At 50.6% G+C, this 17,115-nt stretch overlaps 1 protein-coding gene across 1 annotated transcript in view; it reads left to right on the top strand.

The window, feature by feature from the left end:
• PLPP3 (phospholipid phosphatase 3) overlaps positions 1–17,115 on the top strand; it is a 48,559-nt gene that overhangs the window by 29,989 nt on the left and 1,455 nt on the right. The window contains exons 3-5 of the mRNA XM_068953241.1: positions 3,318–3,601; positions 4,403–4,460; positions 12,279–12,455. Coding sequence (XP_068809342.1) covers positions 3,318–3,601; positions 4,403–4,460; positions 12,279–12,455 — 519 coding nt within the window. The remainder of the gene's footprint in view (positions 1–3,317; positions 3,602–4,402; positions 4,461–12,278; positions 12,456–17,115) is intronic.

Genomic DNA, 17,115 nt, shown 5'->3' with positions numbered 1-17,115 from the left:
CTAATTACAGGCTAATTGGATCACTGGTGATGACTTATGACAATGATGAAATAGGCATGAGAACCACAAATATGCAAAAGGCATTCGTCAACAGAGAAAAGTTTGGTGTTGGCTTCTTGCTAATGACCATCTTTAAGTGTTTCTGGCAATTCCCTCTGGGAATTACACACTTCCTACAGACACTGCATACGTCCCAGGCAAATGACTTGCCAAAGACAAAAGGCAGAAGAAGAGCATAATATCTTTAAGACTTGCTTTTTCAGAATGCATTTTTAGTTCGTGCCCATCTGTGCTGCATTAGTTTTTCCCTGCCATGCTTTATCAGGGGCAGCATTGCCAAAACCCAAGTTTACCCCATTTTGGCTTCTCGTTAAGGTTGAGCCATGGTTTTAGCTAAGCGGGGAGGGCTGATGGCTGCCCAGCAGCATATTAGTGAGGGAATGAAGTCTCCAATTTACAATCTGCTACATGTGTGCAATTACCAAGACCACCAGCAGGGAGAGAAAAATATTAATCCCCAGACTTTTGTCGGGCCCTGTATAAAATGGTCGTGTCTTTCACCAGCTGAGAGCCTTGGGTTTCAGTGGATCTATTTGGGAACTCTGAATAACATGGGCAGGTTTCAGATGCCGTCTTTGATTCAGCTCTTTTTTCCCTTGGCAAAAGCCCTGCGTTTTGAGCCTTGCAGCTCTTCCCTGCCTGAAGTCAGGCACCCGAGCTTTCGGGAGGCTGCGGTGGGCGTCTGTACGTCCTTCTCGGTGCCCATGGTGGCAGCCCACAGGGATGCTTGTGCTGCGCCAGATACACCAGCAAGCCCCGAGAGACGCGGGATCGGCAGCCGCACGGGATGACTGGCCTCTCTCATGCAAATATATTTCCTGGCTGTATTTGAAGATAGTTCAAAATGGAGATAAACTGTTGTCTGCATGGTCTTTGGAGTTTGCAAGGATTAAAAGGACTCTGGATCAGGATAGCTACAGGTCCCCGGACCACGCTTGGTCCGGACCAGCCTCCCAGGAGCGGATCTTAGCTGGGACTTGCAAACCTTGGGTGACAGCGCAGCCACCCAGCACATTTCTGTGCAAAACATGCTAGTAGAAGCTCTGGCTTGGTCTTTATTTTTTATTATTGTAGTTGTATCTCCCTCTGATAAGGCCTGCCTCGCTGTAATTTCAGCTGCTTTGGGTCAACCTTTGTTTTTCAAGCCGCGGTACTAGAGAGTTCAAACAATGATACAGTTTCATCTCCTCTTAGTCTAATTGCCATGCTTTTCCAGTTTATGAGTTTCCAACTGTTGTGCCAAGCTTTTAAAAAGGTAGGTAGGGGAGCCGTCTCTCCTGCCTGCAGCTGGCGGGCTGCCACGTGGGGAGGGATATCGCTGGCTGTTTCAGAAAGGGATTAACATGAAGGCATTTTTCCTGACAGTTAAATTTCATATCACAGTCCTTTCGACGGGAGCAGAGAAGGGGGCAGGGACCGGGGGGCAGCAGAAAAAAAAAACATCTCCTTTTACGGCTCAGGTATAAAAACATTTAACGTAATGAATAAAATCCTAAAGCTGTAAATCGGGAGCTCAAAAAGTAGGTGTGTAACGCGGCAGAGAACAATTTAAGCCTTTGCCTCTTTCGGAGAGGTGAGACATTTGGACTTCATTTCACAGCCTGATTTTCATTAAACGGCCTTTTAAGAGCTAGGATTACAAGAAGCCAAGCCCTCTGGTTCATGACGGAGATTTATGGCGACGTTGTCAGAACCCAACACCCCCGTAAGGGGCACGAGAAATACATAATTTGCTGCTGAGCAACTGCGAGACCCCTTGAAATTCCCAGAAATACCTGGTGTTTGTGAAGGCTCTGCACAGTTTCCATTGGGGCTGGTGACTGCAAGTTTGGGACCAGAATCTGAAAACCTTGGGGATTTCTGTGTCTTCCCCTGTTGTCATTTTCAGAGAGGCGGATAATAAGGCCCTGAAGTTGGGTTTTTTTCCCCAGAATAATTTGCCACAGCAGCTCTGGCCCCTCCTTCCCAAACCAACACTGATTCTTGATCTGTTTTATGGTAAATTTGTATTTCCGTTGCACCGGTGTAGATCTGGGGCACCATTAGCAGTTCTCTAAAGATACGGCAACATAAGGAAACAAAGTCCAGCTTCATCCTTGGAATCTTTCCGTAAACAAAATTTTGAAAAGAGGTACTGCTTCCTGAGAGGCCGTGAATAATGGGAGACTGAGGAGGGTCACGAGAAGGCGAATCGTGGAATATCCTTTCCTCAATAGGGAAGTAGATTCGTGAGTTGAGCTCCTGGGACCGAGAAGAGCAAAGGGAACGGGTTGTCCCTACCAGGCTGTGGGGAGTGGTGTACCCGCGCTGGAGGGAGAGCAGAGCCGCTGCCTCTTGCGGATCTGCCTCTGGGAGCGTTGCACAGCAAAAGCCTTTGCTGGTTTGGTCGAGTTTCATTTCACCCGAGTGCAAGGGGCAAGGCTTTTGTGCAAAATAGGATGTTGATGTGGGGTCCTATTACTTCCCATGCTGCTGGGAACGGGCAGCTGGCTTCATGCAGCAACCGATTAGGAAAGGAGGATGTTCTTCTATCTCATCCTTGTGCACGCACGCAAAAAGGATGCTTGGACGCAGAGGTGGTTTAGTGTTAGGAAGAGCAGCGGTGTCCAAGGTCTCTTGCCGGATGTCCTTGCTGGGAGTAGTTTATCAATGGTCTTCTCCATCTGGAGAGGTCAACTGAGGTGCAGCGTCCATGGGGCAGCTCTCCAGTTGCAGGGATGCCCCTTTTTTTGTGCCCTGGTGAGGTGATTCTCGAGGGCCGTATTGAATCCATAGACAAATAGTGTGAAACCAGTTTCTTCAGGTGCCTCTTTGGCAAAGAAGGGGCCTGGGGAGAGAGGTGCCTTGGGAAGCCCCACTTGTGCAGAGCTCCCTGCTTTTGCAGAAGCATGTTTGTCTGTTTTAGCCAGTGTTGCACCTGAGATGTTACCACCAGCCTGAGGTGTAATGACATCTCATAGCTCTTTTACAGGCAAATTGTACTCATCTGGTTTGAACTGGCTTTCAAGAAGGGATTTATGGATAAATGTGTTTTGTTCAGAAAGATATTTGCCTTCTGTGTGAGACACGATTCTGGCTTTAAGCCGACAAGTCATCAGCCAGCCTGTTTGAGCATGAGTTTGGGATCTTCTGGCTTGCTTAGTGGCAGAGGTTTGTCTTGCTGTCTCAGCTGGGCGTTTGTCCCCTGTGACCAGTTATGCACAGCCCCCTTCCTGCTTTCTAACTATAGCCCCATCTATCTTGTGTTTCCCCACCAGATTATAACGGGAGAGCTCTACCGGATCCACTACTTGAAGGAGAAGTCACGATCCTTCATCCGGAACCCGTACGTGGCAGCGCTGTACAAGCAAGTGGGCTGTTTTGTTTTTGGTTGTGCCATCAGCCAGTCCTTCACAGACATTGCCAAAGTGTCCGTCGGGCGCTTGCGACCTCATTTCCTGGACGTTTGCAATCTCGATTTCTCGACGATCAACTGCACTAAGGGAGTTTACATTCAGAACTACACCTGTAGGGGAAGTGACAGCAAAGTCCAGGAAGCCAGGTGAGAGCCCTTTCTTTGGTATAAGAAGCAAAAAAAAAAAAAAGAAAAAAAAAAAAAGCTGCTGCTGCCAAAATGGTCTGTCACACAAAATATTTCTCAGGGTTTGTCTGCCAGCATTTTAATACTTCTTTCTCTGGGAAGGCTGTAACTTCATCCACCAGCACTGGGCAGTTTCCCCCTGGAGTTGCTGAAGTCTGCTGAATAATCCTTCTTTTCCTCTCTGTTTACTCCTACACTATTGTTTCACAAACTGTTGCTCAATGTGGGAATTCACCATGAGAGCTCAATTAATGGTAAGCGGTTTGGACTTCCACGTGGAGCAGAGTGGCGAGGTTTGCTTTCGCAGAGAGCACCGCCAAGGACAAGCTGCCAGCCGGTTCCTTCCATGCTCTTTGTGCGATCCATCAGATCCTTAGTTCTGATGTTTCTAGGGGCACATTTTGCAGACTGCAATTAAGCAACTGCAGAAGGGCTGGCTTTTTATTTCTTTACGATTTCCTGGTTATTTGAGGCTAGCCGATGAGTTATCGGGCTGTCCTGGAAGTAACCGTGCTGTCCCACGGCTAGACCAGGAAGGCAGTAACAATGCACACATCCTGCCCATCCACTCCTTTTCTGCCCTCGTGAACAAGAAGGGTGACGAACAGGGGTTTCATAACCCAGGCGGCTGGGGGTTGTGGTTCCCGCAGTCCCTCTGCCCTTGGCACCTTCTCAGTAGTAACAGGCAAGTCACTATGTTGCGTATAATATTACAGTGTTATAATATAGCGGCTGGTTCTTAGCACCTTCTTTGTTTTACAGGAAGTCCTTCTTCTCCGGGCACGCGTCGTTCTCCCTCTACACCATGCTTTATTTGGTGGTAAGTAACCTCAGCCTTATTTGAGACTGATCTAATTCAACCCTCCTCCCTCCGAAGGGCTCACCCACATTCAGTAGCAAAGAGGAAAAAAGCCAGAACCAGCCCGTTCTCGGGGCTGGAGTTGGGGTGGGGGGGGCGTGATTTGGGATAGCGATTGCTGAGGTTAGAGCTGAGCTATGCAGCTTTCGGCTGTGGCCAAGGCTGCAATTAAATCCGAGTTGTTCTACATCCGTGGATGACTTGTGCATTTTTGCTCGCCTTGCGTTGCGGTTGCCGTTGGGGTGAGCCAAAGCGCTGCCCGACGGGGGCTGTGGCAAGCGATGAAGATGCCCGCTTGGCATCTTCAGCAGCCTGGAGGCTGATTTCTGCGCTCCCTTTGGGGTCAAATCTGCAGAGCAGGTGAAGTAGCCCACCGGCTGGATCCAAGAGCTGAGAGCTGGGGCTTGTTTTCCTTTGTCAGTGAGAAATGGCTCTACCCTTCCTGTGCTCGGGCTTTGAATAGAGCGGCGTGCCAAGGTGCTTCCTGCCGTTAGCTGCTGGAGGCATGCTCCGCAGACCTGGCGAAGGGCCCTAGCATGGGTCAATTATGGGTGGACCCCTCCAGTAAGCTTTTTTTGGGAAGGGGATTTGGATAGTGATTTGTGCAAAAGAAAAAAAAAATTAGAAAAGGGTTTCGGGTTCTTTTAGAGATCTGTGACCCCCATATCTCCTGCAGCCTCAGCCTGGAAAGCAGAGGAACAGCACTGCACGTATGAAAACATTAAACACGAACTTCTATTTATCTGTGCACAGTGCTGCCCCCCCCCCACTCCTTTACTTTGCCCTCTGAAAAGATAAATTGCCACTGCTCCCCCCAGTTGTTAATCCCTGGGTTTCTCCCCCCTTGGCTGGAAGCAGTTTCTGTAATTTAATTACGAGGCTTTTCAGGCTGTTTGGGGCGGGGGGGGGGGGGGAGCCTGTGTTGAATTCTTTCAGGTTTCCCCCCTTTTTTCTCAAAGCCCTTCAGATTTATTCTGTAAACATTTATGCCATTTCCTCTCAGCCGTGCTACAATAATGAGGTCAAAGACTTGCAAGGTGATGGGCTGTGAAAGAAGTTGGCCGCTCCCTGCTGCCGCTACCCCCCAAATTGTACGCGCTCCCCTCCCCAACCCCGAGTGAGGGAGAGTAAGAGAAACCAGCCCCATGCCACCGCTTGCTAAATGAGCGTTTTGGTTTTGCCCCGCCAACAAAAACCACCGCTTCCACCAAATCCCCTTCTGCCCCGAGCGCATCCCCGAGACGGAGCCCGGTTTGCGGACCCGCAAGCGCGGCGGCTGCCCTTGCAGCCGGCGGGTGAGAGGTCCCCTTGCAGCCCGGGGAAGCGCTCGTCGCCGTGCCAAAGCCAACGTGCAGAAATCGCAGCCGCGGGATTTTGCAAAACTTTCCGGGCTGAGTTTGGAAGTCGTCGCTTATGCCGCATGGAGGGGAGCGGGACGGGGGGATTATTTCTTTCTTTCCGAGGAGCTCTGCAGCCGGTCGGCGAAGTCAGCCCTGCTTTCTGGGCTGCTTTCGAGCCCGCCGTGGGGAAACGGCAAGGGCTGCCGGTCCCCGTCGAGTCGGCGGCGGTTCCTCCCCAAACGCTCGGCAAAGTTCGGGTCATCCTTCGAGGTGTGATATCCCTGGGGTGTTTAAGTGATGCTGCTCCTGGCCCTTTTTGGGAAGCAGAGCAGGGATTTGCTCTGCTGGCTCCTTTGGGGCAGGGACAAATCTTCTGGGCTTCCTCAGGGGAAAACCCTCCAGGGCTCTGCCTGCACTGAGCAATGAAGAAAAAAAAAGCGCCTATTATTTTCTGACGGTGGTTTGCACTGATTCCTGCTGCCTGGTTTTCTCCTGGTTTTGCACCGTGCTTTAAAATTGGCTTTTAGCCACTGCCTGGCACTGGGGGTTGTCGCCCCAGGCTCATCATCCGCCTGCTCAAGCCCTTGGATGGGTGACCCCTCGCCTGGCTCCGCGCCTTAAAAAGTCATGGAAAAATTACGCTAGCTGTTCGGTCGTAAATTGGAGGGAGAAAAAGGCAGCTTGAGACAAGACAGCGTTAGGCGGCGAGTGTGTGAGGCGAGGAAATGAGACCTTAAGCTTGTCTCGCGGCTCCCTGCTCTCCGTCACTCTGGGGCGTCCCACCTCTCGGCGCCGGAGCCCTCCCTGCTGCCCTCCTGCCGCCGGAGTCGGGCCAAGACATCGCAGAGCCGGAACGAGCTTGTTGACCCATGCAAATAGCAAAAATAATAAAAAAAAAAGAGATTGCGTTAGCCTGGTGAGGTTTTCTTCTGCACAAAATAAACGCCGCCGCCTTGCCCAGCTGATCGAACGAGCGGGTTTCCTGGCGACTTGCTTGAAACAGCAAAGTTGCAGCGTTGTCCTGTTCCGCAAGGCAGATGCCTCGAGGAAATCGGCTTCATCGGCTTAACCAGGGGATCAGCTCAGTCTAAACAAAACGTTTGCTCTCCGGTGCCTGAGCAGCGAGCGTTGGCTGTGCTGCTGCTGCAGGTTGCTGCCGTGCCGGGAGTGTTGGCGGAGACCTTTGGAAAAGGGGAGCCTCCGCGTTTCCGGGGAATCTCTTGCAGCCTGGGGGCATTGGCCGTGACGGCCGTCGTGCCTCTAAATGGACTTTTGGGGGGCGTTTGTCGGACCGCGGGATTACTGCAGAAATGTAGCTGATTAGTAAGTACAGTGTCTTCCTAAACTCCATATTAAGCAAGATTTCATTTTTAGAGGTTAAGTCACTTCCCCTTTTTCCTGGCGCTCCCGAGCATTAATCTTACAGCGCGTTTAGGATTATGACTGTTTTAAAGTTCGCAGACCCACCTGACAAAAAGCCGAGGGGGCCAGAAAGCTTCAGTTCGTCGCGGGACAGACACCACCCCTGCCCACGCTTTACGTCTGGCCCCATTAAAAGTGCAGAGTCTCAGGACACGGGCAGCAGGAGCGTTTCATTGGGAGTGTGCTTGCCTATGCTCTCATGGGTGACAGATCGATGCGCAAAATCTGCTGTCTGGGTACAGGTTTGGCTTTTCTCCGCTGCGCGCTGAAGCGGCGGAGCAGCCGGTAGGGAGAAGCGGTTTGGCCATTGGTGTCCGTTCGGGAAACGTGAGTACACGCCAAGCCCTGGAGTGCTTTAGGGGAAAAGTTGCACAGAAAGGCGCTCGCAACCCAGTAAAAACTCCTTAAGATTTGGTTATAAACACTGAGACTTCAGGGCTACAATTATTTTGCAGTCGTCTCGTCACCAGGAATACCCAATTAACATCAGGCCTTTGTATAAAAATTTTAAAGGGGAAATGACACTTGGGTAGTCCTCTTTGTCTTAATTTTCCTTGCTTTGTTGCTCCTTGGCCGAGCGAACCCGTAATACATATTTATAGCAGGCTGCGGAAGGAGGAGGTGTGTAAGCGCGCCTTGCGCACAGCCCTCCGGTCCTGACCCACACCTCTCGGTTTTGTCTCGCGGCATCGCGTGCCTGTAAGCGGGGAGTGCTCGGCACGCGGTGGTAGGCCCACGAGACCCCGATACTGATTCTTTACAGCACTCAGTACCCTGAAATCACAGATAGATGCACAGAAGATGCCCCTACCAACGTTGCTGAATTTGGGAGAAAATGGGAGTGGAGCAGGGCAGCTTCTGTATCTGGTGGGTGGGTGAAGCCGAAGACTTCAGATCAGACTAGGTTTTAGTGCGCTCTGCTGATTTATGTAAAAAGTGACAGACGTGGCTAGGTTTTGTGTACTTTGGTGAACATGACGTTTTGTATTGGGGCTTCCTACTGGAGTCAAGGTAGAGGGGTGAAATTCTGAAGAGCAGGTAAGGTCCTAACAGTGTTGAATTATGAGGTGCCTCTGCAAAGGAGGCTCTCTGGTGCTTGTGGACTGTGATGACCTCATTTAGCGAATAAAATGGAATTACATCAGGGGCTGGGGCAGAGCTGCGCTGCCAAATCGATCATAATATTCCTGCCGGGGGCGGGAGGATATGGCTGCAACCGCTACCCGGGAGCAGCGTGCTTGGCTGGGGGTGTTGATGTGCCTCGTGTCTGGTTCGCAGAGAGGCTTTTGCTTTCTTTTCTTTTTTGAGGGATTTTGCCCCGATAACACTCTTGGGTACCACTCCACTTGCAGATGGAGGTGGAAAAGGAGGAAACTTCAGGTCAAGTCCAAATACTGTCAGAGAAACATGCTAAGGCCATGCATTTCCAAGAAGGAAATCTTAGCAATGAGGAAAGGATGTGGTTACGGGAGGTCAGCCTTGCGGTGGGCAGGGTGTGAAGCTGGATGGGATCCGTGGGTGGCAGAAAGCCCATTGGAGGCTAACAGTGACCCAACACCACAGAAGTCCCCTGGCAGGAGAAAGGCCTTGTAGTGTCCCCAAAGGCATCTGCTGTGTGGTAATGCGCTCCTGCCAGGAGTCAGGCAGAGGCTGGGAGCTCCAGCTAGCTCCTCCTGCACATCATCTCAGTTCGTTTCATCCATGCTTTCAGCAGGCTTGTGCCGTCTGACGTTCTGGACTTTCTGTGGCTGTGTGATATTCCACGGTGGGAACATCATGGGTTGTGGCCATGCTTGTCCTTCCGCCTCCAGGCAGGACTCCGTCCCTCCCCACCTTCCCATGAAAACCTGGCAGTGCTTTGCAGGGATCGCTGGAAATTTCCTCACAGTCTGTTTCAAAAGCAGGTTTTCAGATAAACTGCCAGGAACTTCCCATTTCACAGTAATAGCGCTAATTACTGTTCCAGGAAAATTCTGCACTTTCAGTTCTCCTCGCCACCCCGTGTCTTTTTTTGCTTTTTGATCTTCTTCTTATTAGCTAGGTTTTTCTTTCATACCAAGGGCAAAAAAAAGTTTTGAGCACCCTGAGTCAAAGCTTTAAATTACTTACGGGATCCTCAGCATCCCGGTGTAGGACATACTTCATCCTCCTAATGCTCTTGTGGAATATGAAAGCGCTGTTATGCATTTCTTTTTCATTCCTTATGCCTGGAGAACTAAAGAGCAACTTTTGCGTGGCACTTTTATTGTGGCAATGAAAAGGAGTTCAGTGGTAGATCCTCCCGTTTACAGTGCAGTGTCTGAAGCAAGCCGTATCTGTAGGGGGTTTGTGTCTCCCGAGTTGGGCAGATGCTGATGTGCGGGGCAGCCAGGTGTCACCTAACATGAGCAGTGCGGTGTGCTCTGCCCTCGTACACCCTTTAGGAGGCTAACCAGGCACGCGTGCCGTAGACACACAACTCAGAACTGTGTTTTGGAAGGAGTGGGTCAAAAACAAGCCAACTCTTGCACTACTTTGTCCCGTTTCCTTATGGCAACCCTCCCCACGTGGCAGTACGCAACTCCCGATAACTTTTGAACTCGTGGGCTGATTTGAGCCGGGGCTCAGGAGTCATAAGGCGCCTGCGAGGTTCACGGAAGGAGGGGAATGGGGCATTGGGATTCAAACATGTGCAAGTTTTGCCCCAAGTGATTTTTGACCGTTTTGGCCAGCTCCCGGAGTGGGACGGCGTGACCTGTGTGTCAGTGCCAGAGTACTCTGGGGCAGAGGCTGGTCGGGGGAAAGGATGGCAGTTTTGTAATTGTGTATAAAGAAAAGGTAAAATCCAAGTATAATTTAGTCAATAAGTCAATTTGCCCAAAGCTCAAATCTGAAGCGAGTCGGGCATCAGTCTTTCTTCTGCTGATGGAACTGTTTATTTTTTTAATCACTTCATCCCTCAAAATGTCTGCTTTATTGTGTGTTCAAATTCAGTGTTGGTGTTTTATGGCTAATTTTTACTTAATGTTTTGCTAGCTCACCTCCGGCTTGCCTATTTAGTCCTAGCTGGTGGGATGTAATGATTTGAGGGAACATACTGATTCAAGAAGGGACAAATGTCCGATTGGCCAGCGGTAAACTTGGGGAAATTTCTGTTTCTCCAGGGATTCCATGGAAGGCAGCCTGGAGCCTAAAGTAAGACATCAGGTTTCAAATCCTCCTGACAGAACTAAGGGGAACAGTTTACAAGATCTAATACTCAGCTAATTTTGCTCTACAGCAACAGCCTCAAACTTGATTTTTGCATATGTCGTTCTTGCAGCATCTCCCTCCGGTGTCTCCTTCCACATGCCTGTGGCAAGAGAAACGTATTTTATCCTTTTCACCTGCTTTAAAAATGCTGCTCTCCACAAATGCTGTTTTTTCCAGGGACGCAATCTCTGCACTGAGGAGGTTTATCCAAGCACGTCAGAGCCCTATGCCTGCCCTCTGCATCACCAACTTCCCCACTTGCTTCCCAGCGCTGTCCTGCCTGCACATTTCATCCTCAGTAGCAGATCATTAGGTGAATAAATTCCATGGCCATGAAATTTCAGGAAGCCTAAGCACTGCAAAGAGAAGATACGGTTCCTTGCTAATGCAACACATAGCTGTTTGCTTGCAGCACTTGAAGTGACTGTGCAGGAGGGGGTTTATCTTACAGCTAAAGCATTTGAGCTCAGAAGTGGCTGAGGGAGGGAAAGCGCCTTTTCATCAGTGCCACTTTTTAAATAATTTTCAGATCCTTCTAGGCACCACGGGGACAAGTTTTGCACAGTGGGGGTGTGGGGGGGGGGGGAGGGGGGGGCGCAGCCCCGATCCCAGACCCTGGCTGTCTGTGCAGATGTATTGCCCCGAATCACAGCATGCGTTAGCCAGCACCAGGCTGGCTTCGTACCGCTCTCCTCCGTCCTGATGGGTGAACAATTCCGATAACTTGAAGCATCTGCTCAATTCAAATGACCTGATGCGTCGTTTCCTCTAAAGAGCCTTGTGCATATTCTTTCCAAAAGCGGTAAATAAAATGTTCGTGCAACAAGACGGGTGCACTTAATGAGCTAACACAGCAGTTCCCCCTTATCAGCTTTCTCATTATTTCTGGTTTTATAGGTAAACGGTGTTATTATGTTATTTGTGGCTTCAGGGGATTGGGCAAGAGCTTCATTCTCGTTTATGTTTCAGGGACACCAGCAGGTCCCTGCCTCCCTGACCCGCAGCCTTCCTCGCCGGCGGCCTCCTCGCCCCCGCCCAGGCTCCGCTTCCTCGCTCCGCGGCAGGGCACGGGCAGCCGGGCTCCGCGCGGCTTTGATTTGCGGGCAGGAGGTTCCCGTTTTCCTGTCCTCTCTTCCCGTTTGGTTTCCCCGGTTCCCACAGGAACCTGGGAAGTAGGTTGCGCCCGCCGCTTGCAGCGGAAACGAGCCCCAGATAACTGCCGGGGGGGACAATATCCACTTGACGTCACGGCGACTTCTTCTTTTTCGGGTCAGGTCGTTTTCTTTTCCCTTGCTGAGTTGCAGCGACTTCCCCCACGGCCCTGGGATTTTGTGCGCAAACTCTGGGGCGCGAGCCTGGAGATCGGATAGAGACCCCATAGCGGGGAATATGTAAGAGCGAGGGATTGCTTTTACCCTATGGCCAAGTAGGAGAGAGAGCATTTCCCCAAAGACTCCCTGCGCTTCCTGGAAACGTTGGAGAATTGCATTTTTTCCGTCCGTATTATCAGTGCTCTTGGCAATGCCAAGGGAGCCGCAACTGGAAATCCTTCAGGTTTAGGTTCAATGCACTGTATTTATTGCTGGTTGGTGTCCTGGGTGGCAGAAGTTATAAACACATGGATGACGGTGATCGCATGCATCTGGCGAGATGCATCCTTTTTATCCGAAAACTACCCTTTCCTTGAGCACGGGGGCACGTGTGTGTTTTGGGAGCCGTTTCGGGCACTGCTGCTGTTTTGAGAGAGCCTGAACTTACTTCTGTTCTTCTCTCTTCTCTCTTGTAGTTTTATCTGCAGGCCAGATTCACGTGGAAGGGAGCCCGCCTGCTTCGCCCCCTCCTCCAGTTCACGCTCATCATGATGGCGTTTTACACGGGACTGTCCCGCGTGTCCGACCACAAGCACCACCCCACCGACGTGCTGGCGGGGTTTGCACAGGGAGCCCTGGTGGCTTACTGCGTGGTAAGTAGTGTCCTTACGGGCGAGCGGCCTCCGATTGCAGGAGCTAAGGGACCAACCTTGGAAGGAAAATCAAGGGGGTGAACGTGGGCAGGGCCTGCATTGCTGCTGAGGACATCCAGGCGCCTCCTGCCAGCCCGCGCTGCCAAGAGCTTGCGTAGCCCAGAAGTAGGACGCAGGGCGATGCCCTGAGAAAAGGCCAAGGGCTGCTGTGAAAAATCTTGGTGGTGGTCTAGGATGTTGCACAGAGCAACAGTGCAGGGAGCGCTGGAAACTGCTTGGCTGGGTCTGAGCAAAGGTCTACATCCTGCCTATACTGGGAACTGGGATGTTTAGGGACTCCGCTGAGTGCAAAGCGTCTGCTACCCTGGTCCAGACTACGCTGCGCTGAATCCCGTGCAGGGTGGGAACACCAGGACCCCCGGGTCAACAGCTCTGCTGAGCACAACCCACCGAGATGGCTACGTTGCCACTAAGCCAGGGACGTGCTCGCTAGCACGCAGAACCCTGCAAGCATGCACCGAGGGAGTCGGTCCTCAGCTCGCCACGTGTAGCGGTGCTGTGACACTTGTGCGGCTGGAGAGCAGAGCGCCGTGTCGGCCTGGCGACGTGCGCTGCGCAGGCCAGCTCCCGAAGACGGAGCTGACTGTTTCCCGGTCAGCCTTGAGCTCAGCAAGGCTCCCTGTTGCAAAGGGCCCCGTTAGTAGGGCAGCACCGGGGTGACCCGCTCACAAACTGCGGTAACAACTTTTCCTCGAGGGCTAAAAAGGCTTGCGGACAAAGAAGAATATTTCGCTTTCAGCCTATGGCATTCGCTTCTCAAACCTCTCTCGGAAACGAGCCTCAGCTCGTTTTCCAGCCCTTTGTGGGGACCCAAACGGGGCGTCTCGAGCGACAGCAAATACGGTTCTTCCCCCCAGAATCGAGCCCCAAAGTGCCCCCGAGGGCCCGGGGACCTTGTGTTTGCTGTGTTGTGGAGTGGCAGGATGCCTTGCGTTTTGTTTTGTTTCTTTCTTTCTTTTTTTTTTTTTTTTTAATGTAGCAAAAGGGCTCGTGAGAAAACGGTTAACAAAAGCCATGCTTGCTTGTCTGTGGCTGCCCGGTTTGTTCTCATGCAATTTACTCTCAAAAGAGTGACCTGATTGCACAGTCCTTTAACTCAAAGTGACACATGTAAATGCGTAACGTCGGCAGAGTGGGGGGCACTGGGTCTGGGGAGGGACGTGGTTGTTTTCAGCCGTGCTATCTTGTGCTGAAACAAAGAGGCTGGGGGCTATGGTAATTTATGTGCCTGTACAAGCTCCCGAAACCAAGATTTTGAAAGCTCACCGCTTTCTGGGTTTTCTCTGAGTGTGTGTGTTATTGCTTTTTTTTTTTTTTTTTTTAACTGATCTGAAAGTAAAGTGAACCTGGAGGCAAGGAATTAAGTTCATTAATGATTTATTTTGCAAGAAAAGAAAATAGGTTATTTGGGTACTTCCCACTCGCTGATAACATTCTAAAGTCAAGTCCAAATGTCATTGTTAAGAAGTTTTTATAAAGTATTATCAGCCCTCTGAGCATCAGGACACCATTGCGGTTCCTCTGTCTTTTATACAAAAAGCCTCGGGGCATTTCTTGAAGTCCTGGAAACCTTTTACTATCCCGGCGGTGAGTGAAAGCAGCAGGACGTCGGTGCCGAGAGCACTGGGAGAAGAGCCCGTGGGCAGCTTGCAGAACAGGGCAGCACTTTTTCTCCGTTCAGGTGCCTGAATTTGTGTCATGTGGGTTCGTCTAGACACCAAGCGCGTGTGGTCAGGCAGTTTTGTAAGTATGCATTTACCGCTCCGTGTGTCTTTCCGCTTGGAGAGTAGGATAAGCACAGTATATTGGGAGCGTGGACCAGGCTATTGATCTCCAGATCAGAGCAGCAGCTTCTGAAAGACAATAGGGCTCCGGACACTCGGGACAGACGTTCGGACACTTCCTGGCCAGGGACAAGTAGCGAACCTGGCGCTCTCCTCCCTGGCCCGCTGACAGATGGCAAATTGTGCTAGGTCGGGGCCGGGGAGACTGCGGCTGCTGCAGGGTGGTTTTCCTGTGACGAGGTAAGCCAGCATAGGAAGCAGCTGCCTGGGAGTTGTACAAACATGCCTGGTCCTTCCCTGCTAGCCCCAGGCGCGCTGACTCCGCTCTCTGCTCTCTTGTATGTCGTCTTTCCTCGCCAGCTTATGGAACAGGCAGTTGCCCCTTGATGCCCTTTTCAGGCATTGGTTTAGTGGCTGGAGAAGTCTCGGGCAACAGCAAAAGGTGGTAGCTTGGGTCTAGGGACCGACTTTAAACCTAAACCTTGTCCCGTTTCAGCAGCTTGCAAAGAACGGGCAAGGTGGTCTTGTTCTCCTGAGCCTTGCTTTGCTGGCATGAGAGAGGGTGGTGGATTTTCTTTCCTTTTGGGAGGTGGCAGCAAGAGACCACTGGGCAATTCCTGGTGCAGGCAGAGAGCTGGGCTGCCTGCAGTCAGAGTAAGGTGCTCAAGTGTAGGGCTTAAACATGAGCTTGGGGCTGCTTGCACCACCCTCAGCTCAGGATCGGGCTGATCGATTGTTGGGTGTTTTTTTTCGTAATAGAGCTGCTCAGGTATTGTCATCAGTGGAGACTCACAAGTGTGGCTCTGTAGGGGCATCAAATGCTGTTACGGGGTGACCTGCAGCTCGCTGTCTTTCAGGCCCCATCACAACGTTGTCGCCATCTGCAGCATGGGTCTGGGGAGCTCGGGCTCGGCACGAGGAAGTGACCCTGCGCCATGACGCAGAAGCCTTTGAGAATCAGGTCTTGTGATGTTCAAGGTCCGTTAAAACGCAGTAGTTATCAGGCTGTAATTTTTGGTGGAAACCCATTGTAGGTTTCATCTCTGAGGGCTGCTGGAGCTCAAATCCAAGTTGTGTTGTAGCAGGCGCGTTTGTCCCTCTCTGCCTGAAATAACAAGCATAAGACATTAGTGTCAAGCACTTCCAGCTGATGAAACATTTCTTCTTGGTTCCAAGGTGAAATACGATGAGAATTTCTTAAATGGAAATAGTAGGCTGCCTACCACGCACATAAAAACTGTGTGTCATGTAGTTTATGTCTCTTCTGATGGAGAGGAAGATGGGGACGTGTTAAAGAGGCATATTCATTTTGGTGTTGCTCTTGTTAACTCAGAATAGTTTTTTTTAACCTTTCTGTATGTGAGTAGGGATTTCTTCAATATAATGAAAAAGAATTGTTAAGTGGAAATGTAAGATATTGCCTTATTTTGTGTAGTACATTCTTGGTCTTCTGCTGTCAAGTTTTCTTTATGGGCGGAGAGCACCTTCTACAGGAAATGGAGCTAATCCAAGTGAAAAACTTTGCACATTTATTAGTCCTTTTTTGTGTTAAACTGTTCAAGCATTAGGAGGATTTAACACAGTTTTAACCCTAAAAGATCATGTTTCATGATTCCTATAAGTGTTTATATAACCTCAAGCCACGTTAAAGTGAAATACAGCTTAAAGAGAAATTAAAACTCTTACCTGGTCTCTGAATTAAAGCCTGAAAAGCAGTGAACAGCACAGTCAAGGGTAAAGTACCTGGGATGACACTCTGCCATAGCTTGTTCATGTCCAAGATTAGGGCCAGGCGCTGTGCAATCCCCATATGCTTCTTGCGCTGAGCAATCTCCTCCCGCAAATTGATTTGTCATGGCTATCTTGGTGCAGAAATTGGACATGTTTTTGATTGAATCCAGCTCTCCGGGGTGGGCAAGTAAGAGAGATGGCATCAGAATTTCTCAAAGGCAGCTGAGTGGGGGTTTTACAGTTATTAACAACTGAGAAGAGAAACATTGCCGGAGCAGTTAAACGTGCTTTTACACTGAGATGCTGTAGACCTTATTTCAAGAGGCCGGGCTCAAGCTCGTGATTTGCTGTGGGTTCAGCTGGATTCTGTTATTTCCCCGTCAGCTCAAATACTGCCACTTGGGTGCCCTGCGTTATCAGCTCCATGAGACGACTTGACATCCAGATACCGACATAGACACCAAGAAAAGAGATGTGTTTTGTATGACAGGTCCTGCCATGCTTTTCCACTGAGCAATAAAAGCTGAACCATACCCATTCCACTTCCTGAATCCCCAGTTACAACTGTAGAAATAAATTGCCATTTATAGCAGCTTTGCTGGCTGTGCGGCTGAGCTCCTTATCTGCCTGGCTCTGATAGGAACTCATGAAAGTTGTTTCCAAGGATGACTAGACCTGCTGCATAAGGCTCCGGGTAGCTAGAAAATGCGGAGAGGTGAGAAGGGAGAAGCTCTTTGCTCCCTTTGCTGTTATCCAGCAGGTAAACCCCAGTCTGCTCTTACTCAGTTGAGCAGCTTGGCCCTTTCCCCAGTATATTTTGGTGCCTGAACGTTGCATCAACAGACTGTGGGAGAAACAAATGCAAATGTGCTGCTCGTTCCTACAACTCCTGAACACCACTGGCTGCTCTTGCTGTTGCTGCAGCTCAGGTGAAGCACCGTGGGGTCCCTCGCCTGAATTACCCCGTCTTCCGGAAGTCTGAGCTGAGTCGGCCAATTTGGGCCAGCAGAGCCAGTCGGTGGAGCTGCACCGTGGCACGACTGACTGAAGCTGTGGGGTTTTGGTGCTAGCTGACAACGGATGAG

Source organism: Struthio camelus, chromosome 8 (assembly GCF_040807025.1).
Source record: "Struthio camelus isolate bStrCam1 chromosome 8, bStrCam1.hap1, whole genome shotgun sequence".
NCBI classification, from domain to species: Eukaryota; Metazoa; Chordata; class Aves; order Struthioniformes; family Struthionidae; genus Struthio; species Struthio camelus.
The sequence above is the reverse complement of the archived record's forward strand: the minus strand, read 5'-3'. Positions and strand labels throughout refer to the sequence as shown.